Genomic DNA, 25,252 nt, shown 5'->3' with positions numbered 1-25,252 from the left:
ACGGTAGATGCATCGACCACACACATAAATAATTTAAGACTCAGAATTTTAAGATTTTGTACAACGTTGAAATACTTAACAAATTTCGCACATAATAAGTGTTAATAATAACCTTGACATAATTTTCATTATTAATTATCTTCCTTGCGCCTTTCTGATTATTCCACTAACATTTTTTAAACGGTAGTTGACCGATGCATCCGCCCTTTCTCGTCATTTCATTTCTCGGCAAATTTTTCCTAAATTTAGCGCTACGCGCCGTTATGCGCATTCGAGCTCTAGCCCGTCAATCCGTCCCTTTTTCACGTTGATCCCGCTCGCTCGTCACACAATAGCTCTTTTGAGACGGCCGTTAAGCGGCTTAACGCGGCTCGGCACAAACGGCAGGTAGCAGCGGATGTGCGTTGGTATTCGCTCGCACGAGCTATAAATAGAAGAGAAATCTCATTCCATTTCGATACGCGTGCCGACGTATGGCAAACGCGCGCACGTGTATGAATGTGTGTGTGTGTGTGTGTGCGTGCGCGCGTGCGCGTGTGTGGCGATACCGAGAGCGGAGCACGTGTGCACCGCAAAGGTATACACAAAGGTACATATCCGTGCGTCCACCTTGGCCGTTGTTCACCGCCGACATTTTTCAAGGTAGAAATCACGCGGCGGAAGTCGTTCGCGAAATCGGTTCGTCACCAGTACTCGGAAAATTTTTCTCCGGTTAGTGCCATCGCGACTTTTGTCGGAAATAGTCAGCTCGTGAGATAAGACTTGTATATTATGTATAGGATGAAATCCATCTGGGAGACTTTATCCAATTTTTTCCTTCACATTTGTTTCAGCAGAAACCCTCGATTAAACGTAAAATATGCATTCACTATAACTTCTTCGAGATCGTTGAACTTTTGTTGATGTTAAAAAAAAACGAATGTGCGTTTCCAACTCTCAAATCGAGCTTACGAGTTAATCACAAAAAAAATTGACATGGAAATTATTAATAAATTTCGAAAAATATAAAAATTGCTCTAAATATTTTAAATAAAATAATTCCATATTTGAAGATTAGACAATGATTGTCACTACTAACATATATTATTGAATGTGCAGAGATAAGTAAAATAATAGTAAAAATATAAAAAAAAGTTTTTGAAGTACATCCATATGAATATTGTATCAAGTGTCTCTTTAGTACAAAGTCAAGACACGGATTAGAATATCTTAGCAATTTATTTCTCGCGAGTGGAAACCTCAAACCGAAATTATCATGTATAGCCTCATTCATCCGCCCCAATTAATTTCAAACAGATTAAAAATATTCATTGCATCTAACTGATAGCTCACAAATTCCTCCTTATGTAAATCATCGTGTTTCTATCAATCGCACCATCGCAAACGATTGCGAATATCTCATCTTCTATCGACTTTACGTTCCAAATCGCTACGCAACAACGGAATAACAGCAGCAGCACCCGACCGTCGATCCGCGAAAGTATCTAGTCATTGCGGATAATTAAACGTACTTGCAAAGCATGTGCAATTGCGGTTCCCGGAAGAGGTTGTAGCAGTCCTCGCAGATACGGTCCAGACGGGCGAAGATGCTCTTGTCGTACACGCCCTTGCACTGGATGTCGAAGAACGACCTTTTGCCCAGGGGATGGCCGCTAAGGGTTGCGGCGTCCGCGCCCAGCCCGATGCAGGACGAGATCAACAGCAGCGTCAACGACCACGTGAGGACGGACACCAGCAAGGAACAGGACGATCTCGCGGACGACGACCTCGACGACGACGACGTCGACGTCGACGTCGACGTTGACGACAGTAGCGTCGAACACGAGGAATGATACGCGGCCGATGGATACATCGCGAAATCGTCGTTGGATGATGATTGGGTAGTCTGCTGCTGATGCATCATCTGCAAAAGAAAGACGCATAAATCAAAGTCATTAGATTAAAGTCTTCTTTTTTTTTTCTAAATGCGATATTTAAAAATGAGATGTCGCATGTCACGTTCGAAGAATTTTTGATTATATAGATTTGATAAGATTGTATCTTTTGCAGAAATGGAATACAAATGTTCTTGGATTCGTTAACTTGATACAAATGTTACCTCTCTATTTAAAGTATTTTATACTCGTTACGAATCAACACGTGTTACTAGCTACTGACTAAGATATAGCAGAAAGAGGTTTCCACGTCAATTACAACTTGCTTATTGGCGCCAGCTACCAATAATTCCATATTTATAGAAACCGCGTTATTTGCTTTTATACACCTATATATCCGGATTATTTGGATGATTGATAGATCTAATTGGAAAAATGTACGTTCCATTCGTTTAACGTCATATAGATTTTTATATATTTACGCTTACATGACTCATCACTATTGTGGAAGAGTTATATTTATTATACAGAATCAGGCACAATATATTAATATCCGAAAGTTTAAATTGTAGGTTTGATCAATATTAGCCGGTAACGTTTTATCACGAGTAATACCATATTCGAGCGATTATTTTTTTATTAATCCCCAGATGATAGCATTTAATTTGTGCAGTTATTATTAAAAGAAAAAAATATTGTCGTACCGTAATATAATGTTGATTGAATTAACACATTTTTCATACATTACTTTCCAGATGGATGAGGTTGTTATAAACTTATTAAAGTTAATTGAAGTTAATGAACGCGACTAATTAAAAGTTAATTCATACTTTCGCTGATAAAAGACTAGACTAGAAGATGCGATAAGCGACGAAATTAAATTGACACGATGATGACGTGGTATAACGAAAGCATAAGAAATATTCACACGCTATTACAAGTGTATCCTAAATACCTTTCGCGCGGTTGGAGTTATTTTCTCGCGATTCGCATACCAAGAATGCATATATAGCACCAAGAATGCACATAGTCTCGTCATTTCCGATTCTTTTTGACGATAGATGCGTTCGCAGCGAAAATAGATATTGATCTTAATGAAATAAAGTCGGCGCTTTTAGTTGCGGCCTCCTTTCCAAAGGATGAATGGATCTAAAATCGGACCCTACAAACGCCGGGGGGCCCGATTTTAGGGGCTAGATCCATTCATCCTTTGGAAAGGAGGCCGCAACTAAAAGCGCCGACTTTGCTTCATTAAGGTCAATATCTATTTTCGCCGATCTATTCATCTTTTGGAAAGGAGGTAATAAATTGTCGAGCGGATTAGTCCACCGCGCGTGCTCTTTAGGGTTTTTATATAGCCTTTTCAACGAATTCTTCTCTATTCTCCTTTCCTATATATTTTTCAATTATATTTTTATCGACTAGACCAAACCGACACACTTGGTCGAAAAGTACCTTTCAAAGTGAGATCTTTAAAAATACGATTCTCGAGAGAGAGAGAAACCGGAGGTTCGACTTCGCGATTCCACGTCGTCGGCACGACCGTATATGTAACGACGGACACATACGCGCGCGTTCGGGTATATCAATATACCCCATCACCTTCTCGCTCTCCTCTTTCTCTCTTCTTCCTCCTTCTCCTTCGATTGACTGGCCGGCCGGCCGGCCGGCCGGCCCAACCTGCACACACATACACACAAAGGCTGAGATGTAAAGCAACTCTTAACCAGTCCTGCACCAGTCGCTGTGAATGGACCACACGCAGGTAGGCTCTACCTGTAAACGTCCTCAACCGACAACTTCATTAACTGAGGCCCCAGCGCATGATCCACCACGAGGGGAGGGTGGGGGGAGGACCCCTCCTTTCTCACTCTCTTTCTTTTCGCCTCCTCCCTTCTCCCGCGCCTCTCTTTTTCCCTCCTCGTCCGTATCATCGTAACATCCGCGGCTCGTCCCACCTCTCTCATCCCACCCGCCACCTGCACACACGAGAGCGAGCGTTTCGCCCGGTTCTTCTTTTTTCGGAACATAATCACCGCTCCCGGGTGGGATCTTATTTTTAGCCGCCAGGACGATTCTCGGAACTCTCCGGCAACCGCTCTCCTCTATATATCGGCGCCTCCACCTGGTAATTGGCCGCAGGCCGATAATTTGCCCCCAAAGTCGCCCGTATCCTGAGATCGTTAAGACTCTCCTCTCACTCTCTTCCGTTTTCTGACCTCCCACCTCCCCTCTCTCTCTCTCTCTATCTCTCTCTCTCTCTCTCTCTCCCTTTACTCTCGTACGGATTTCCAGAGGCAAGCGCTTGTCTCTGCAGAAAAGAATGGACATGTTCCGAGATCTGTCTCGTTTCTCCTCGAGGATCGACTTTCTCAGAACGTGTCCGGTGTGAACCACGATCAGCGGCGTCGTATCAAAGAGAGCAAGAGTCTCTTCGTCTCCAAAGCCACCCTCGTTGCTACATAATTGATTTCGTTGGACTCGAATCCGCCGTCAGTCTCTACAACCATCGCGTGATAGCAATAGCTTAACTAGAATTGCCAGGCGTCCTGGATAAGGTGAAAGTAAATACATGTCACGAGTGTGCGCGGTATTTCTGTTTAATTAATTTAATTGCATTCCGTACAGTGTATCTCTTAAAATATGATCTCCAATTTCTTAGAGTGCGTATGAGGTAGTGAGAGGAAATAAATATTTCACGCACAGATTACGTATTTCAAACTGAATCTTAATGGATAGATACAATGTTTTTCGTATTTACAGAATCGGAGAGTTTCGTTACGTTAATTTACGTATTAAACGTTGAGTTACAAATTGTCAATTGAACGGCAAAATTCAAAATATCCCAGGTGATAAATTTTACTCAATTAACACATCCGAGCAAGATATTTAACGTGTATACTCTCTAAATTGGCGGATTTTTCTTCTTTAATGAAGGAGGAAAGAAAGGATCCATAAAAACACCCGTCACATTCATAAGTCTTCTCGGTTATCCTTATCTCGTCTTCGGTGGGGGGAGGGGGACCGAGCGGGATAACGTGCGTGAGAAAATCTGGGAGTCCGACATACGGGGGCGCGTAAAGACATCATAAATTAGATCCAGTTGCACCGGTACATTTTCAGGTATGGAGACTTAACTCTCTGCTTGGCCCCGATTCCGCGGTAATGGCGGCGGACGCCCCCGTCTCCCCCGTCCGGATTTAAGTCCGTGGGGCCTCTTATCTTAAATTTCCCGGTGCATTGACAACCGGACCACACAGGGGCATAAAGTGCACCGATATATGCGCCGCGAACCGTCGCTCTCGCCTCTGATACCGCCGGGCCGCGCGGCGGGACGGTAATTGAGCCGGCTTTAAAAAAAACGGTACAGCGTGTGCACACAGGGGTCCGGGTTGGGCCCCCGATCTCACGAGGCGAAACATTCGACTTACTTACAGGCAGATTACATTATATTTTGCACCGGCGGACAGCGTAAGAACCAGCCGTTCCGTAAGGATCCCGACGTGTAAGTAATGGTGCTTTTTAACCAGCGCGCGCGCGTATACGCGACTTACGAAGATATCGCCGCACGATAACGCGTTGCAACGTGCTCATCGTAATTTAGTATAGCGGCTAATAAAGTAAATCGAAATCCCTTAACCGACGTGTTCGTCCGAAAAGCAGCAACGTTCTTCAGGCGTTTGGCCAGAATTTGCATTAGAAGTTCGAAGTTTTGACGAAAACTTTACATAAAAACTTATACCTAATCTTTCTATTAATCTTCTAATTTTACAACACTTATATACACATAATTTCAGTTACTCGTATTTACAGTTTTTGTGAGCAAACTGTAATTAAGTTTTTGAATTAATTAACTTTTGAGATAATCTAATCATTACTGAAGCAACCGGTTTACGAAGAGCATTATTTTTTTTATTTTCTCGAGACGACCGAAATTAATTGTGATCGCGTAAGGCGTAGAAATTTGTTTCGCAAAAGGCTCGCGGAATTATTGCGTCGCGTCGATATAGCAACGTCTCGATTGCGTCTCTCGCGAAAAATCGTCGCTATATTTAGACCGAACGGCCTGTGGGCGTAACACAGAGATCGGGTCAGTGCAAGTCATACGTATTCCGCTCCCCGTATAGAGATTATGCGTATAATCCGAATGATAATTAATAGTCGTTCCATATCGCAATATCGCATGATGATGCAAAACCAAATCAAAATGTCAGATAATAAAATAAAAATCAATCATCCTTTTATTCACAGCCATAAAATACTGAAAGATAAATTTTGATATCATCATGAATAGTATCATCATCAGTAGTTCTTTTCGAAATTTCTCGTTTTATCTAATTCTGATTTTTTGTAAACATGATTAGGCTAATTGTTCTGCGACAGTTCTGCAACAGTTGCCCCATATCTTTTTAGTATGTTTAAATTAATAATAAAAATAAAATTCGAAAATACAATTATATATTATATATATATATAAATTTTCGAGGAATAATCTAAAACTCAAGGAAGATTGTATTCTCGGTATTGCAAATCGTTATTCTAGAAGTCCGTCCATTTTATAGATGCCATTTCAGATTTCAGATCTAATTATTACGCACAACGTATATGCATCTTATGCGTATGTCGTATATAAAGGAAGGTAAAATACGCAGAGGGTGGCACGGCGAGGCGGACACAGGCACGGAAAGAGAAAAAAAAGAGGAAAGAGCACGAAAGCGTGCCGAGGGGTGCGCGAAGGGAAAAAAAAGTCAATGGAGACCAGTTGCTCGATAGGTGAGGTCTTTCCTCAGCTCGACCACGCACAGGTGTGCAATCTGCGAGACTCCTTTGGCAAAAAGCCACACGCTCGCTTCGGCACTCTGCCCCGCGGCGGCTCGTTTGCGCGTAGTATATAGGGTGTCCAGCTACGATCGCGCTGTCTCCTCGAAACGTAGCGCGAGAACTTGAGAGTTGTATTAAAAATCTGCCAGTTGACTATAAATTGAGATTTTTTTATCGAATATATTAAAAGTCTAATGCACACACAACTGTGTATATATTTAAAAAAAATAGTTCTGTTTCCCCACCGCACGACAATGTCCAATTAGTGTACGTTATATATACAATAAATCGCGATATGGAATTTTCACGGCTCCTAATTTCTTCGCAGACAAACCCTTGAGAATGCCATTCTTTGTCCGTGAAATCTCTTTAGAAAATCCGTACGGTGGAATGCGAAAGATGATTTTCGAGGGTGGACAGGTCCCTTTGTGCCGCGTCGGTCCCAAAAATCCGGAACAGTCGCGCCGAATCTAATCTCGATCCCCGATCGCTGCGGCTAGTGTCAACGACCTGCGCCCCGCGCGGCCTCCTCGTCATCGCGATGACATTAAGAGGATCGGTGATGCCTCAGGTAGAGGTATATACGCGTGTACCATGCGGGCCCGTCATTACCTCGGGAGGAACATAAAAGCGGCCAGCGGGATAAACAGCGTACGCCGAAATGAGCGGCGGCTTTAAAAAGTCACCGTATACACGCCGGTGGGGCCTTCCGCAAAAAACCACCGCGGTAAGGAGGATAAGAAGAATAAGCGGCGAAACGCGTGCAATTACCGAAACGCGTTCTCGGGGTCCCCTCGGGGGAGAAGACGGAGAGCGTCCGCGTGTCCTACGCGCTCTCGTCGAGGGCAACGAGCGGGGGACCGATTGGACCCCCGAGAGAAGGACGAGAGGGAGAGAGAGAGAAGAGAGGGGAAGCCCGAAGAGCCGCGCGGCGGTATCGTTAGATATATAGCTCTCCTCGCCAGGTGGTCCTTTTCTCGTGCCGGATGACTCAATCCCGTGAGGAGTTGCCGGACAGGCTCTCGCGAGGGAGCCCCTCGCCCCGCGGTAAGGCCCCCGTGAGAGCGTGTGCGCCCGCACGATCGCCTCGTTTGTGATACGTATGGACGCGCGCATACGAATATACACACGATGGGGTACTATGTAGTCGGTGTGTACACCGTGTGTCCCACGGTGGACCCGCGCGCTCGTACATCGTTGTACAGTAATGACTCGCGGCACGGTGGGCACGGCCGGCGGAATTATTCCCAGAGTCGGGAGATAACCGTCGGAGATATATCTCTCGAAAAGCCTGTCATTGGGATACGAAATTTACGCATCGAAAACCGAGTCAGTGGCAATAAGTCGGGACTTGGAAGATTATCCGCGCGCGCGTAGATGCATTTTTGCGGCATAACACATTTCGAGTTGTTTCATGAAATAATAATACCCGCCGGCCTTGTATAGGTATATTACGATAGCGCAGAATCATTGCGTTTTAAGAAAATGCTGATTGATATCAGCATAATAATCAAAGGATACGCTTATTCCAGTAATCACTGTAATTATTGTGTAATTACAGCGGAAATTTAACGGCCGTAAATACAATAATCATTCATCGTGCGTTCAACTTCGTATATTCTTTCCACCAGATCGTTTCGCTTAGGAATTAACTATCAGCGTTGCAAAATAAATCTATCAAAATTGCAAATGCAAATGGCATCGCGAAATAAACTTTCTCGATTGCCTAATATAACGGACTTCGTTTGTACCCATGCAATCCGCGATGCACGCAAATCGGCGAAAGAAAGCGCGCCGTGTGATACGCCGCTCGAATTCACCGCGGACGCACACACGCGTGTGCCGCACGCGCGCACCAGCCTGCTGTGGCCGGGATTGTGGTTTTTACACGCGTATGTGCGCGCGGACGATGAGGGAGGAGCGAGAAGGGGAGCGAGAAAAACGAGAAGGAGAGATCAAGATGTCGAGGCAACCGAACGGGAGAAGGCGAGAGGAGGGGCGAGCCCTCTAATTAGGCGGTCGGCCGCCGCCCGCCGGTATACCATGTACCACATAACATATGCCATGCGATACGTGTGCTGCACCGCACGCTATATACGTACGGAAGGAGGAGAGGGAGGCGAAGAACGGAGACGAAAATACTGAGAGGGCGGCGGAACGAGGGGGCCCCCAGGAAAGAAAGGAAGGGAAAAAAAAGGACGGGGCGGACCGTAAATCAAGCGGCAACGAGGCACTCTCCTTCTCTCCGGGGCCCCGCCGATCTCTTTGACGTCCGCGGACCTACCTGCCTACCATCCCGCGTCCGTGTACGTGTACGTGAGTAATAATGCGCGCGCGTGTATGCAAAGGGCCCACCGCCGCCGCGCCGTCGTGTTTCCTTCGAGCGCGATTCGGTACCTCGATACGCAGAACGGTGTGCCGACCGTATCGCCGCGAATGATTTTTCTCGGTGAAAAACGTATTATTAAAGGGGAGGAGGATCTTTGACCCCCTTAGCCGAGGGCGCCGCTTTCCTACGCCGGGTGGTCCTGAGTTCAGTCACGTTCCATTTTTTTTTTTTTTTCCATTGACCACGAAAGTGTCAATGAGACGTTACGAGCGCGAGAGATTCACGGAAGGGAAATTGTTCGTCGTATGCAATAAGTAAAGGAAGGGATGCACTTGAATCTGGACCACCCTGCGTAAGATTGGCGGCGTTACATTACGTAATTGTACTATACGTAAGCACCTACCGCTTGAGAATTTCTCCGAACGAAATGTCACGAAGATATATATCATTATCGACTACCGCGATTAACTCTACGGCTACCGTAACTAGGCGAGAAATGATCTGGGATCTAGACTTCCACGGTTCGCGCGATTTACATTTGATATTAACTACATGTTATATCATAATTTTATTCTTTATCTGCTTCGCATATAATCGCGCGTGTGCCAAGTTCGCCGATAATTATTTTCCTCGCGACAGATACGGATATAAAATAATGCTTCCTTTCTAAATACGCATTCCTGCGGAGACTGGCTAATGATCTACCTATACTACCTATACTACACATAGTCGTTCAGCGCATATCCGATGGTTAACGCGACTTCGAGTCATTAAGACATTCGTTCCGGCAAGATCGGGAGGTCAGACCATACACGCGCTGCGCAGAAAAGTGCCTCCAACGAGAAGATAAAGGAAAGAGAATTCGGAGGACCTGTGGCCCGTGACGAGGCGGGAGATCATCCAATCGAGGCCACCGCCAATTATTTTCGTGGAAACGGATCTCGGGGCAGGAAAGGCGAAATCGCTTTGTTTGCCTATAACCGTCGTCGCGCGAGACCAGACGGCGGCACCAGGCACCGTGCTGGTAAAATCAATGACGTCAATCCCACTCGCGATAATTATATAAGGACGGTTCTATTGGCCTTTACCGACCTTTGCGCACTCGCGCGATGATTAAATGCTAAGCCAAGCGATTCCGATCGGCATGACGCTCCACTCGGTCCATTAATCGAACGCGAAATTTCTCACGGGAGAGACGACGCGCACTCGCGGCGCGGCATTCCTCGCCCGTCGAGCCTCATCGGGGAGATCTCCGACGAGGAGGGAATCGATTTATCTCCCAGCCGCCTCCGCGGCTCCTCTTGCCCCGTGTGCGTCTGTAATTAGCGACGATGATGTTACCTTTTGATATCGGGTCGCGGTTGTATCACCCATGGCGGTCGAGACAGCGAGTCTCGGGTTTCGCCGAGGAGGGGAGATCTTTCAGTTAAGAGAACGGAGTGAACGAACACGTCGATATATTTCGTAAATTGGTAACGTATCAGTGATCCCTCCGCGCGAATTATTTGACTTCCGCTTAATTAAAATTCACACCGCCCGTCGCGTCGGTCGCGAGGATCGCGCCTGATGAAACTAGGAGATTCACGTTCGTCCCCGCATGACTTTATTGTTAAAAGTGATTCAAGGTTGGCAAGTAGAAACGCCACCGTTGCGCGCATTAAGGCCATTGCATAAATATTAGCATTACGCACATAGGTTTTGATCCGCTTGCGGTCATTCGTTTGACATATAGAGTCCGCCGCGTATATACGGTAGGTAAAAAAAACTTAAAAACTTTCAATTTTTGTTCCGTATATAACGGTATAATAAAATATACTTAATAGACGGACTAAAAAATATGATCGTTATACTCTTTTTGTGCATATCCGCAACAATTCGCTCGTTTCCTAGTGCGTAATAAATAATAATACAACGTCCAAGTCTTTTTTAGGAGACGATCGTAATCAAGATCGTAATCCTTCTCTGAACTCCGTCCATTTTCTACAGAGTCGATCATTATACGCTAGTCTAGTAGTCGCGTATAAGGTCTAGTAAGTAGATAACACCGAGATATCCCCGCAGCCGATCGTAAAGACGGCCGGATAGCGTATGAAGCTCGCGCCGTGAAAATACATTCACCCGCTCGCGCATAAAGAGTGTCCGGTAAACGTCAATCATGTGTCAAGTCAATAACCATATTTCTCGTCGATGGGCCACGACTGGTTCCCGTCGCATGCGGCAACATTATCAATTCAAATGGACGCTTCTATCTGCCGCCGATATCTCAATTAATTACTAACCGCACGGATCTTACAGCCGTAACTTTACGTTCAAGAGCTAAAGAGCAGTGATGATTTTCTTTCCTGTTAGTAAATCAAACGTCACATGGCATTACGTTGTCGCGGCTTATCACTTTTCCGCGTACGGCTCGCTTTTCGAACCGGCGTATCAAGAGTTTATTTAATAAATTTGCGGCAATAAAATCTGGGAGATTCTTTTTGTCATAAAAATCAGAATAATTTATTGCAGCAAGTATATAACATGGTTTAACGAAGAAATGTTCTGTCTCTTTATCATTTTTTTTCCCTCAAAGAAATTATTCCTATACGATCTTTCCTTCTTTGAAAATACTGTTGTATGTGTTATATTTTATCGTCTTTTGTATGCGGACAAAAGAATAAACCTTCGCGCCCCCAGACGTACGCTTATCAGCCTATCGATCCTTCGATTCTGCATGCCATTCTTTCTTTCTTTTTGCGCGATCGTGGACCTCTGTTCTCGGCCTCGGTGCGCTCGGAGCGGCGCGCACCATCGCGGCATCGGGCAATGCAGCGGAATTAATGAGCACACCTGTGGGCCGCGTGCGCGCGTACACGGGTGACGTATGTGACGCACGTAGCCGCGCGCCGCGTCGATGGGCTCACACGCGCGTGCATTCGTGAAGGAATGCTCAACAGGTGTGCCGTGGACCCTCTGCGCGCGCTCACGCCCTTCCTCCGATCGCCAAGCATGTGCGTGTGCGCGCACACGCACACATGCACACACACGTGTGTGCGTAATCGTGCCGTTGTATAATAGGAATCGCGACACCGAGAAATCCGCGGGAGGACCGTTCCCTTAAGAGAAACGACGCGATCTTTCACGAAAAACGCAGAATGTCGGAGGACGAGATATTTAATAAGCTCGCGACGTCTTTCTTCGAAATGCAACATCTCCAATTTTTTACGATAACTCTTTATACAGTTGCATCAATGTGATAGAATATTTTCCCTGTTCACTGATAAACAAGAATAATGTGTCACGACCGACTCATTTATTTGCGACGAAGGCAGGGAGGCTGGATTTCGCGAGTCGCGTACCAAACGGCGCGTTGTCCGCTGCAGACCGTCTCTCGCGTCTCCGCGGCACGCGAACGGGTGCAACGAACCTCTCCGCCGTAGCCTTCGTTGGGAATAGAGGCGTCGCGAGAGAAGCGAAACATCAGAATTAAAACGCACACATTGTGGCGATCGGCCAGGGCTAGGTTGTGCAGCGGTTCGCAATTGGAAAGATGCCCGAGACGAGATATCTCCCGCTTCACCCCCTTGAAAGTACGCCGCGCTCGCGTATACTTTCGCGTCCCTTTCAGATCCTCTTTGCGTGTACTTTTACAAGTGCAGCGAACATCGACATATATACTACTGGATATCTATCCCTTTCCATCCAACACTGTAATATTGGTTGAAAAGAGTCAAAGATTGGCCGCACATACGCTCTATATCCTTTTCTATGATGCGAACTATTTTGGTACACTGTTTAGATATGGATGGCGCAGTCCAGTAGTATATGTCGATGCGGCAACGAACCTCCGCTCGTCGCTCCGCCAAGTTCAATTTCGGAGCGAGCCCGATAAATCTGACCCGAATGTAATTGCAACAATACAGAATTGAGACAACTGATAAATCGTACGAGCAAATAACTTTCTAAATGTAATGTAACGCCTGTCACTCTTTCGCTACTATCAAGATTCTTATGCGGACGAGGCCGGGACTACTCCTTTTGCGTTCGCTACCCTGTACTTGAGCAGGCTCTCCAAGGCGAGACTTTCTACCGTCGAACTCCCGCGGGTTTTAGATCGAGCATGCACCGTGTACGTTCGCAACAGAGAGCCTTCTGTCTTCCTGCGCGCCGTGCACGCGGCGCGAATACACGTCGGGAGATGCGGCGCGAGCGACGGAGGTGGAGGAGAGGAGGGGGGGGGACCGAGGGATTCGCGCGATTTATTTACACGGTCCCCGGAGAGTACCTAGGCTGCGCGTCAGCCTCTAGAGATGCGCGTTAACCCCGTTGCGTTGGAATTCGCCAGCAGTCGTGTGCTCTTATCGGTCAGCGATATTCCGCGACCATGTTTCGTCGACATCCGAATTATCAAGAGCGTACGTCACGCGCGTGAGAAAAAGGCAATAAATTGCCGCGATACGCCGCGTCGTCTGATTTTCCGAGATCGATTGGCAATCTGGCGAAGAAGATAATGAAATTATACTCGACTTGTAGAGGAGTTTGTGTCAAAAATATTGAAGACGTAAAGTCAATGCGCGCAGTAGTCTTTTTTTCATCATCTAAATTTGTATGTTCCTTATTCCCCGATTTAAATATTAAGGATTTTTAAAATATCCCTTTGCAGAAACAAACGATTTCATTGCTGGTCGTTCTATCGACGAAAGAATGCGCGTACTATCTCGCGTATATAGGGCAGAACCGGCTCTGTCGGCCGCATCTCTGCCGCACCAACTCTTTCTCATTCCACTCGTACGTCGCGTGTGTACACACGCTGAAATGTTGCATCGCTATCGCTATAGTGGAGATGGCATCAAGAGGGATGGAGAGACATTCTCTAGAAACTTGGACCGCGAAAGGCCGCTTCCTACATGACGTCGCCGTATATAATTTACCACGTGTGATCCTTGTAACGGATGAGCGCGGGAAGATAATGCGACTCGAGAGGAAGATACATTAACATACTTTGCGGTCACGTTAATGATATATCTTCATTCGGCATTCAGAAAGTAAAAACGTTGGTCGATGCATCACCGAAGACGCGCGAAGAAATATTCGCGAGAAGATTAGCATATATGGTCTTTCGAAAATAATCGTGATCGACAACATTCTGTAGTAATAGTTTTAAGCGAAATTAAGCAAATTTTCATTCAGCCAGGAAGAAACTAATTAAAAACTCGTAAAAAACCTGCTAGAAAAATATTTAAAAAAAATTAATCGAAGCAAACCGACCATTGATTGACGATTTTCCGCGGATTTTACCTTTTACTTTGGTACAACATATATATTCGCAGAACGGAGCGAGATCTATGTCCACATTTTTTTAATGACTTGAATTTATTAAAATTTTCTTCTCAAGACTTTTGATTAAGAAGTAATCTCCAGAACTCTTAGTCTGCGAGGACAGTGTCTAGATGGCAGCAGACCGAGCCAACGAGAGAAACGCACGGGACCGGGTCTCCTGCTCCTCCGCGCTGCAAGGGGGACCGCGGCCGCACCGGCACCGTCACTACTACTACTTCGCGGCGACCGACGGCCGCGATCGAAGTAGTGGGGTATACCGGTGTCCCGGCAGACAGCTTGGCGTCCTACGGTTCGCATTACGAGAAACCGTGCCTTTCTCCGTCTTTCGCCTCCTCTCGCTTCGTACTTACTCGCCGCCGCCGCGCCGCTCGCGGTACCGGATCTCTCGCGGCGCGCACGACTCGCTCCGCTCTCGCGCGACGTCGTCGGCTCGGTTTCTCCCCGAAGGGAGTATCTCTACCCTTCTCGCTCCGACGATTCGTGCGATTTAAATCCCGCGTACACTCGCTTGTGGCGACGTATCCTCTTTAATTATAAAAAATCTATTTTTATTTGAAACGGGAAAAGGATGTGCCGCTCACATGATATGCGTGCACGTATGTCGAATAATTGAAAGATTGATATCGCGCGAATTTATCATTATTATTATTGTTCATTACTATTTTCAGTAATTAAAATGTCTTAACAATTAGAATTGAAATGAAATTATTGATCTCTATTTAAACGAGATACAAGTTACGCTGGGGTAGTTTGAAGGGGGTAGTTTAGGGATTGACGTTTGAAAGAGAAGCAGCTACGACTTTTCTACGGTTAATTATCCATACAGTGATACGCACGTTTATGCTGAGAATGTTTAAATGAATGCGAAAATGATCACGCCGAGAGTCTAGAAAGATGTCAAGTGAATGCCATTCAACGGACGTTCAGCGTCGTTTGTGATACGTTTAAGAAGAGGTCGATTTCTCTCTCTCTCTTTGCTCGTTACTTTTAGCGCTCTTTGCCGTCGATGGAGAAGGCCAGCTGGTCGAGGTTCCGTTCGATTTCGACGAGCTATCGACATATGCGTGCCGAGCCGATGTCTCTGAGGAGTATGTCGATCTGGCGCATATAAAGTGATATAATGAGGAAATCTTTAAAAGATTTTCGACGTTTATTTTTTGACGACTTTTGTTCGAAATGATATATGCAAATCGTTGGAAGCTCAAGGATAGATCCGCGCTGGTAATTCAAACAGCGGTAAAAGCGATCCAAGCGATCGAGATCGCTCGTGCGTAGAGGACGGACGTGAGATCGCGCGTGATCTTCCATGATTCTCCATACGTATATTTCCGACACGTGTAATTTACGCCCGATCGAATGGCGGCGCGATACCGAGACTCCCCGAGAAAGTTTGAAACGGATAAATCACTCCGCGAGATGAGATAAATAATTGATCCGTAACGGAACGCGAGAGATGTATGTATATCCAGCGCGGGCAAGGATACGGCCAGTCGCCGTAATAGGTCTCGTTTCCTGTCTTCGAAATGTAGGTACGCGAGAGACGCTGATCGATGGCCATTGATGGTCGTAGTAGAATCTAAAAATAGTTTTCAGCGACTATAGTGTCGAGTGATTCTAATTCGAGACGCTCGAGCGGCGTGAAACTTAATGACTTCAACGAGACTGATCTCTCGTCAAGTATGGTCAACCGATTAGCAATATCTCTGGAGGAGAATTATTTTCTTTTATATTTATAAAGCTGTTATAGATTTATAATTAATTAATTATCAAATTTATGTTATAGATTATTTCATAAATTGATTCTATGATTATTAATTATGATTATCGTCACTTTTACGATTACCAGTTACGTTTACTTTTAATTCAACGGCAAAATTAAATTATTTTGTGGATTTAATTACATTCAATTTATAAAGTTTAGCCGTTATCCGTTACATGAATAGAATCTCTCGCTGTATGTGTATCTCTCATATTCATTCTATATGTGACACATGACTCCAATGATTATGCTTCACCTAATCTATCGATAGCGATAACTCGCGACCCGCGCATCTCGATTACGTTTTGCCGCGATTTTCACACGGGGGTCAATAACACCGAGAAACGCTCGCTCGATGCCTAAACATTTCAACGAGCGTTCTTTACTGAGAATATCGGATTGAGGAGCGGAATCGCGCGGCGCGACTCAACTCGTAAAGCAAACTATATAAAACGTCACGCTGCGGTAAATGCATTCCCGTTCTCTAAAAATAGCAGACGGTGTCGCGCTCGCGATGCCGATACGCGCTAAGTAAAGGACGCCGCGATATTTGCGGATCTCCCTGAAGATATGTCAGCGCTCAGAAACCGCGAGTGGCCTCCGGCCGAAGAAATTGCGAAATCTCTCTCTCTCTCTCATCTTTCTCTTTCTTTCGTCTCTCCTCTATGGCCGCGTTTAATCGATCATAAGCCTCTCTGCCACGCTTCGCACACGCTCGCGGTTATTTACAGTATCATGGGTTCTCGTCCGTGTCTCACTCGAAAAGACATTCTTAGATGTTCGATATATTCGCGGGACTGCGATATGTTTTATAACTGTACAGCAAGCCCGATTAAAAATATGATAAAAACCATTAATCTTAAGATTAATAAGGATTAATAACTCGCGAGATGATTTTACCGCGTGAATTCTGTTACTTCGAATGAATCGAGTCAGTTATGTCGACGAAATCTTTTTCTTTTGTTACTGAAGAAGATAAGCCGTGGAAGACGAAGAAATTACCTACGTCTTCCTTTCCGCGATTCTTTGGCGAACCGATCCAGTTGTCGCGCGGCGAAGAGGTCGTAAAACAGTCGCACGCTCGACTTCTTCTGGATCGGCAGATGTTTAGGAAAAGGCCCGTTACGTCTGGGGGCCTACGGTCGTACTTCCGGGAAGACCACCGAACGTGTCAATCGTTGACCTCCGAGATCGTTTTTCTTCCGATCCTTCCTCGAAATAGTCGTTATTCGCGCTTGTTCTATATCTTTTCATTCGCGCAAAACCGTCTGGAAGCACGTATTCGAAATTCGAAAGATTTTGAAAACAGCACAAGATCGGTAAACGATATACGTATCCATTCTTTCCCTTCTTGATCGGAGAATGAATCGCGAGAATCAATTTCAGTTATTTGAATTTATTACGCGTACACATAAATGTATATAGATTCGAATTGGTTATATCTGTTTATAGAGATTTTACTCTGAAATTGTCGAAATCTGAAATTTTTACGCGTATTAAATCCCACGTCGAATGTGTTTTCTGTAAATCTTATATTTGCAAGCCAATTACAGATCGCAATTGTTTTTCGAACATTTTATTAGACATGAATTGTCTGTTCACATAAGTAGAAGAAACGGAAATTAATCGAGCTTCGTGAGTACGAAAGATAAGGAATTCCTTTAGTCTCTCTAAACGATCGCGTCAGATACGCCTCGGAACGCGAATTCTCCACACCTGTTAAGGCGCCCCACCGCTGCATTTATGCCATGTTTAACGGGCGCTAGCTTACATACCGGAGAAGAACACGCGAGTGAGCGTGTATGTGTGTGTGTGTGTGTGTGTGTGTGTGTGTGTGTGTGTGTGTGTGTGTATGTGTGGGTCATCGAGGCGTGAATCGGCTGACGTTTGGCCCTCGCCCGGCTGTGCGGGAGCAAAAGATTCTCTGAATGAACTCTAAAGATAGACCCCGTAACACACGCCCTTCCCTTTCACCGTTTCGTCTCGCCTTCCTCCTCGACCTTTTCTCGAACGCTCTCTGCTTCCCCCCTTTTTGTCGGTGTAAGCTGGCTGAAGCTATATATCTCTCATCTACCTTGCGCATCTATTCCTGCATTAATTCAGCGATTATTTTAATGCAATTAACGAGATAAGTCCGCTCTCCAATTGTTTCTGTAAACTAAACGCGTCGTCCCGTCCAAAATAAACGATTCTCATTTTTCAAGTCAAAGATTTCACGCAGGGAGCGTGGTCTATCCAGCGTGAGGATCGTGATGCAACGCAGCTGAAGATGATTTTAAAATTTCTGACGATGTTTTTGCGCGCCTCGATCCTGCTGCCCCTTTTTGTTTTCTTTTTTTTTGTGGCGATATAGCGAGATTATACATTCTCTCGGGCCGCGGGTATATGGGGGGCGGCTCCGCGCGGTCCAGTCCCGATTTCGATCGCGGGGCCTTCGCGAAAACCTACGACGATCGATCTACCGCGAACGTAGGAAAAAATCGCATCTCGTCCCAGTGGTGCAATGGTGAGAAACCCGCGTGGGCCGAGATAGAAGGACAAGGAGAACGAGTGACTGAAAACGAACGAGGAGGCCGCCGCGCCGTGCGTGCGTGCGTGCGCGCGTGTTTCGCCGCGGTCCATGGCCGGTCACCTAGTGCATTGCGCGTTGCTCTCTCGCCTTTTTCTTCCTTTCCTTTTTACCGAGGTAGAGGAAAGAAACTTTGTTTGCGTTCCAATATAAATATTGACCGCTTAGAGGAAACGCTGGCGAAATTTATTAACTCCGGCCTTCGTGTGTAGACGCTTATTATCGGAAGTTGCACGTCGCTTATTCTTCAATCGCGTACGCCGCTTATCGCTTTCAGTTTTAATGGAAAAATGCGAAAACCCCTGATAAACGTAAAAGGAAAATTTTAATATCGCAACGATGTCCCAATCGATGCGAAATGGATGTAATTACGAGTCGTGTCTTGGACCAAGACTACACGAGACGGGAATAAACATCATCGAGATGCCGTCCGCCACCCTTGAATTACTTTCCAGCACGAGTGCGCAAAGGTCAAGTGCATGAAGGGTTAACCGCGCTCTTTAACACTTCAAATTACGCGCTCGCTATTTTAAGTGAAAGCAATGCGTGTTTCGTGAAGCAAGATAATATTTTCTCTATATCGTTGCAAGACAATTACGAGATACGAAAAATTTTATTATTTAATTTTTAGTTAAATAACTCAAACGCAAGAGTAGTAGAATAAATGTTCAGAATTTGTCGGACTTAAATAATAAGATTCAAAAGAATAAATTCTTAATTTACCATTTCAATTGCATCCTTGAGTAAAAATAAGTTTCTTAATTTCAATATATTCGTCAAAGAGATGAGTTCTTCGGAAAGAGACAAAAATCAACGGACTCTGAAGTTGCGAAAAGCAGCGTTTGACACGAGTCGCCGCCTCGATCGTCGTCTATTCGACCACCTGTTTGCTTCTACTTCTCGGGTCTCGATTCGAGCAAGCGGGAAAACGCGAACGCGTCAAATCTCTCTCGTTAACTTGCTCTCTCCCTCTTTCTTTTGTGTCTGCCAGGGGTCCACGTGAATACAGATTTTTTATCAAGACCATGTCAAGGGTCAATATAAATTCTCGACTTAACAGATATTATGATTTTCTAACGCGACTTTGACTTGTAAACTTTAAAAAACTTCAGAAGGAATGTCCACGTGGTTCATCGATAGTGTTATTTTTGTTATTTTTAGAGCCAACACGCGAGTTGAATTTAATTCTGGAAATCACGACTCTAATGAAACGGCAAACAAGTGAAGTTTACGGGTATCCGTCCTCGTGTCGCTGCATATAAACGCTACGCGTCATGAAAAAAATACAGCTTAAAAACTATATGTAACATCATGTCAGTATCGTTATGTCGGTGTAGCTGATATGATCGAGATACGGTCGATATGTTTCTCGAATTTCGTCCGCGGGAAGGTTTCAACGAGTGATGCAACGGGACTTACTTCGTTATTGGCTTTCGCAATCGGTCCTGGTTTATCTCGCGCTTTTGGATCTCTCCTTGGTACCCTCTCGTCGGTGATGTCCAAAGGAAACTGGGTCCCTTTCTCCGTCTTATCTCTCTCTTACGCTTCCCTCTCTTTCCCTCACTGGGCCCTGGCGAATTAGGATTCCGGCTCCCTTTTCTCGCTCACTTTTGACACTCGGCCGCTTCGATCCTACGATCGACACGCGTCCCCGAACAATAGCTGAACGACGGCGAACACTGGACCGACGAACGCGTGGCTGGACTCCTCGAATCTCGCGGACGAAATCGAGTGCGTGTATACGTGCGCTTGCGGAAGGATCGCGATCTTTCTGATGCGGCGCGTCTCTTATCAACGCGTGTTATCTCTCAGGTTGATGGTCCCTCTCTGTCTCTCTTCCTTGGTCTCTCTCCCTCTCTCTCTCTCTCTCTCTCTCTCTCTCTCGTTCTCTCTTTGCGGTGTCTGTGTACGTGAACGTGTGGTAAACGGCTCTCACGCGATACGCGGTACTCCGGCGCTATGTAGAGGCGTGCGTGCGTATAGTAGTAGTCGTAGTAGTAGTAGTAGCAGTAGTAACGACGGCGGCGGCGACGGCGACGGCGACGGCGGACAAGAGAGATGCGTCGTCTCTCGTGGAGGTTCGAGCTAACATTAACTAGCGCGGACTGCAGCCGCTTATAATATGGCCCGGCCGCGAACCAATGGGATCCCGCGCTTCTTGCCAGACCCCCACCGGCCCCCCGGACCCCTCTCTACCGTCGCTCTATCGTCGTTCTCGTACCCCCCTCGCGCTGCTTCCCGCGCTTTGCTCCAGAGCTCTCCTCCTCCTCCTCCTCGTCCTCCTCCGCCACCGCCACCGCCACCGCTTACTCCTTCGCTCCCTGCGCACCCTTCCTTGCTGCGTCCACTCTCCCTTCGTCCGTCGTCCTCCGTCGTGAGAGAGCCGCCGAGACCCCCCGCGTGTTATTCCCGATTGTCGTTCCTCCTTCGTCCTCTCATTTCTTTGTGCGTGTATGCGCTCGTGTATCTCCGTCTCCCTCGGTCTCTCTACCGTCCGGACTCTCCGTACACCGCGCTTTTTCTTTCTCTTCGTCCCTTTTCTCTCCTCTCGCCTTTCCTTCTTTCGCGTATATCCTTCCTCTCCTCTCTGTCACCGTGCGCATCGCCGTATCCTTGTCCGATTCCGTTGGCTCTCCTTTTTCCTTCCCTGCGGGGCCGCTAACGTATGCGGGGAGAGACAGAGCGAAACGATGGTGTGCAGATGGACAGGGACAGAGAATGAGTGAGGGAACGAGGCGAGGGAGACTCGCGGCGACTCTCAGCATGGTGCATGGGTCGGGGACCGGGGACTCCCGGAACAAGCGCGCGGAGCCTCCGCCGCTGCCTGTAGCGTACTGGAGAACGCGCCGCGGTTACTTACGCGAGCGCGAGTAAGTGAATCGTAGCGCTATACGATAACGAGAGAGTAGTAGACAGGTAGACGAGAGCGCCTCGGAAGAGCGTTACTTCTATTCCTTCCGTGTCGTAAATCTGACGTTATTCGTTATACTTGGCGGGAGGGGGAGAGGAACGCGTGATTTTATGCGTTCCATTTTCTTCCGCAGATATTTTTGCTAACTGACCCCGTTGTACGAAAGTTTATCTTGCGAGAGCGGATTCGCCAATTTATCTCGAGACCCGATCATCGGCGGCCACAGATTGGTGATTAAAGAACGATAAAATGCGCATCAGTGTGTACGATTAAATAAGTCAGTCGGCCGCCAGTACGGTCGCGATAAAAATCGCACTAACGATTAAGACACTGTTACGAAATTTCATTATGTAACGGCATGATGTTCCGGCAATTATTGCATCGCGTGTGGGATGATTTGATTTAAGCGGAAAGTGCACGTGTAAAATTAGAGTCCCACGATCTTCTTTTGTAAGTCGCCAAAATCGAAAAGCCCCCTCCCCCCCCCCGGTCATAAATAAATACCCAATGCGTGCCATGGCACGCTTTCACTCTACGGATTTCTGACGCAACTTTAACCGACATCGGCTAAGAATTCGGCGACAGAGAGACGGCTATTTCCTGCGATCCTATTTCGGCTGTAAAGGCACAGGCAGAAGAATTTAAACGACCGTGAGGTTTGGGGCACACCGACGCACGCTGGTTACGTTTGGCGCAAACCCGCTCGACGGTTGCATCAACCGAGAGAGCAGAGAGACGCTGATTGCGGACACGCGTGCCGTAGACGCGACACGCTATTAAGAATGTCGTGCATAATGACACGGTGACTTCTCCACCGTTTCCTTTTTCTTGCCCCCCTTGCCCGAGGCAACGAAAAGAATTCCAGAGGCGAGAGCAATTATTTTATCCGCTTGTCCGTCCACCTAATTGACGCGTATTGCATTTTTATATCTATGGTAATCGCCTCTCTGTATAACCGGCTCGGTATCGTCTTCGTAAATGTCCCGCGAAGAACATAAAGAGCATGAATAAATCATCAATCGTCAATAAATACGAGCCGATAATCGCGTGCCCGTAGGAACAATACCTGCGCAAAATTATCGCGCAGTTATACGCGTGGCGCAGTTATGCAACCAAGTCGATTATTGTTTCGCGTTTTATTTTCAATTGGTAAAAAAAGGTAAAGGTTTTACGACATACATAAGCTAGTGGAGTGAATTTTCCCGTCGAGAGACGCAAAAACTCGCATTTACGAAAATTATGAATTTTTTTCTGCAAGGCTTGAATGAGCACTGGCGACGTATTAATAGCTCAACCTTGCTTCTCGTCGCTAGAAATTTAAATGGGCTTGATACGCGTACGGGCGCAATATCGGGTGCACCTTGATTTATGTATTGCCGTGCATAATCGCCGGCTATTTCTGGCCCGCTTAGCGGCGAGATAAGGTTGATAGAGATAAATCTTCATTGCGGTTTTAAGGTCGATAACTCGCGACGTCGTCGACGAGCCCGCGTTGCGGAAAGAGCGTAATAAAAGCGCTCGCGGGCGTAGAACTGAAAGGGAAAAGAAAATGACGCGTGCGAAAACGAGTTTTTGGATCGAACCATCGAGCGAGAGCCAATAACGAACGAGTTTTATGCTACGAGCAGAACGAGAGAGATAAGACGATAAAGTAGTCGGACGTTTATTATGAAAGACACTTAGGTCTAGTCGATTTGCCGCTTAAAATACCAGAAACAAATGCGCAACACTGATAATGAAACAAACGCGTCAAACTTTCCTATCAAATTTTTCGATAAACAGAGAAAATTTCGTCGAGTTCTAATTTTATTTACTGACTCAATTGTAACTGAGATTTAATATCGCAAGTTAAATCTTTGACAAATTAATTTTTACGTGAAAATAATATAAATCTGGGATTCTCGATAATAAAACCAGTATTTCTAAAAATTAAATTAATTTTTCTGGGTATAAAGGCAATTGAGATTATATTTTGTAAAAATTTAAGCTTTATAATTTAAAAATCCACAAAAATAGCGATTGGTTTTATCACCTTTTGAATAATCTGATATGTTTAAAAAAGGGATGACTTGTTTGTTCTGCGATTGCATTACCAGATTACCTGTAGCAGTTTGAGTAAGCTTCGCGTATACAAATTCAAATGTGCGACTCAAACTCGGCCGGGCACTTTCCCGACCGGCTTTTGCATCGGTCGCTTTCGCGATTGTCTTAACGAGGCGTTCATAAGCACATTGCGAGCGAATTCCCACTTCGTGGAATTAATTCCTAAAGATTCAATACTCGAGATCCCTGAGGGCTCTTTTCCTTTCTCATGCAGTTAACCGTATTACGATGATGTAATCATTGGAGATCGATTAATTTTCAACCTTATCGCAGCTCTTTGAAATAATTCCGAAACCCGTTCTATAGTAGAAAACGAAATTTTTTGTTCTCTTTTGGACGAATGTGCATCATGAAAAATTTCTCGTTCAAACTCAATGGTCTAATAATTGTCTGATGTCACTGAAGCAGATTTAATTCGGTGAACGCTATTTTATAAATAAACGAAAAAATTCTTCCCCACAGTGACGTCTGTCTTAATTATAATACTTCTCATTGGAAAACACCAAAGATGAGTTTACCATCAGGGTGACGCAACGGATGTATCCTACGTAGCATATCCAATCGCGTGATCTCTGTTATATTACCCGTTGAAACGTGATGAATGACGTTTGCGCGAAATCAGATAAGCGGCTCGAAGATTCAGGATTTCTGGAAACCTGAAAATCTCTAGCGTGCACAAGATTCGCGAGAGTCGCTCGCTCGGACGATCCCTTGTCGTCATTAGAAATTCACCAATAACATCGTGGGGCCAATTATTACGCGGCGATCCGGGTTTTCTGGAGCCACGACGTTTTCTGCGAACTAATTTTTTTGTTTTCTCATCGTCGAACGTGATAAGACATTGCATAACGTTACCGCTTCGCGTTAAGAAAAGCTCGCAGATGATTCACTTAATTACTACGTAATGCACAGGGAGGAATCATCAATTAAGTGCAATTATATTATACTTGGTAAGTGTAGCGACCGATATTTCTCTCGTACGGAAAGCTACGAGCGATGACATATAGCTGGGGAATATTTTTCCTTATTGATGAGTTGAATCTAACGTGAGTTACAGCGTTTTCCGCATAGCATCTCAAGGAGTTTATCCGGAATCGCTTCTTACGAATAACCAATTAGAACATAATCGAGAACATAATACATTCTAAAGAAAGAACGAAAAAAGACAAATCTGTGTAATAGAAAAATTTATCTGCTAGCAATAAATTTTTCGTTGATAAACTTAAGTATCAAACGTCTGAGCGAACGGAGCTGAGGTTTAATCTATTTCCATTATTCAACGTAAATTGCAAAATATTAACGCCAAATTTATTAACATCTCGGTTAATTGATTTTTATTAACAATAACTGGTTTACATCCTGCCGTTTGCAATGCGCACGTGGCCCGATCCGTATACGCGTGCACGCGCACCTTCATTAACCTGTCGCCGAACACCGCAGATAAATAAAGAAGGTGTAACGTGAATATATATTTTTTCGATTTTTTTTGTAATTGCGAGAGTCATGAGATTAACGAGTCCACAGATCGCCATGGTCGCAAGAAGAAAGAAAAAAGCTCGCAACGTAT

The 25,252-nt window shown here is 45.6% G+C and overlaps 2 protein-coding genes across 7 annotated transcripts in view; one reads left to right on the top strand and one right to left on the bottom strand.

Annotated features, from left to right (window-relative positions):
* The window catches only part of LOC143905269 (peroxisomal leader peptide-processing protease-like), a 62,354-nt gene that overhangs the window by 7,213 nt on the left and 29,889 nt on the right, over positions 1-25,252 (top strand). The window lies entirely within an intron of this gene.
* Itp (ion transport peptide) overlaps positions 1-25,252 on the bottom strand; it is a 41,102-nt gene that overhangs the window by 3,810 nt on the left and 12,040 nt on the right. For 4 of the 5 annotated variants that reach the window (XR_013259157.1, XR_013259156.1, XM_077420617.1 and 1 more), the window contains exon 2: positions 1,512-1,903. Coding sequence is in view for 2 of the 5 variants with exons in the window: in XM_077420617.1 (XP_077276743.1) it covers positions 1,512-1,903 (392 nt within the window). In the remaining 3 variants the exon portion in view is untranslated. Of the gene's footprint in view, positions 1-1,511; positions 1,904-20,090; positions 20,754-25,252 lie in introns of those variants that run through there. The other variant, XR_013259158.1, reaches the window with a different exon arrangement.

The sequence above is a fragment of the Temnothorax americanus genome, unplaced genomic scaffold (assembly GCF_048541705.1).
Source record: "Temnothorax americanus isolate GAGA-0224 unplaced genomic scaffold, ASM4854170v1 Scaffold6, whole genome shotgun sequence".
NCBI classification, from domain to species: Eukaryota; Metazoa; Arthropoda; class Insecta; order Hymenoptera; family Formicidae; genus Temnothorax; species Temnothorax americanus.
Note: the sequence above shows the minus strand (reverse complement) of the source record. Positions and strands in the feature narration are given on the sequence as shown.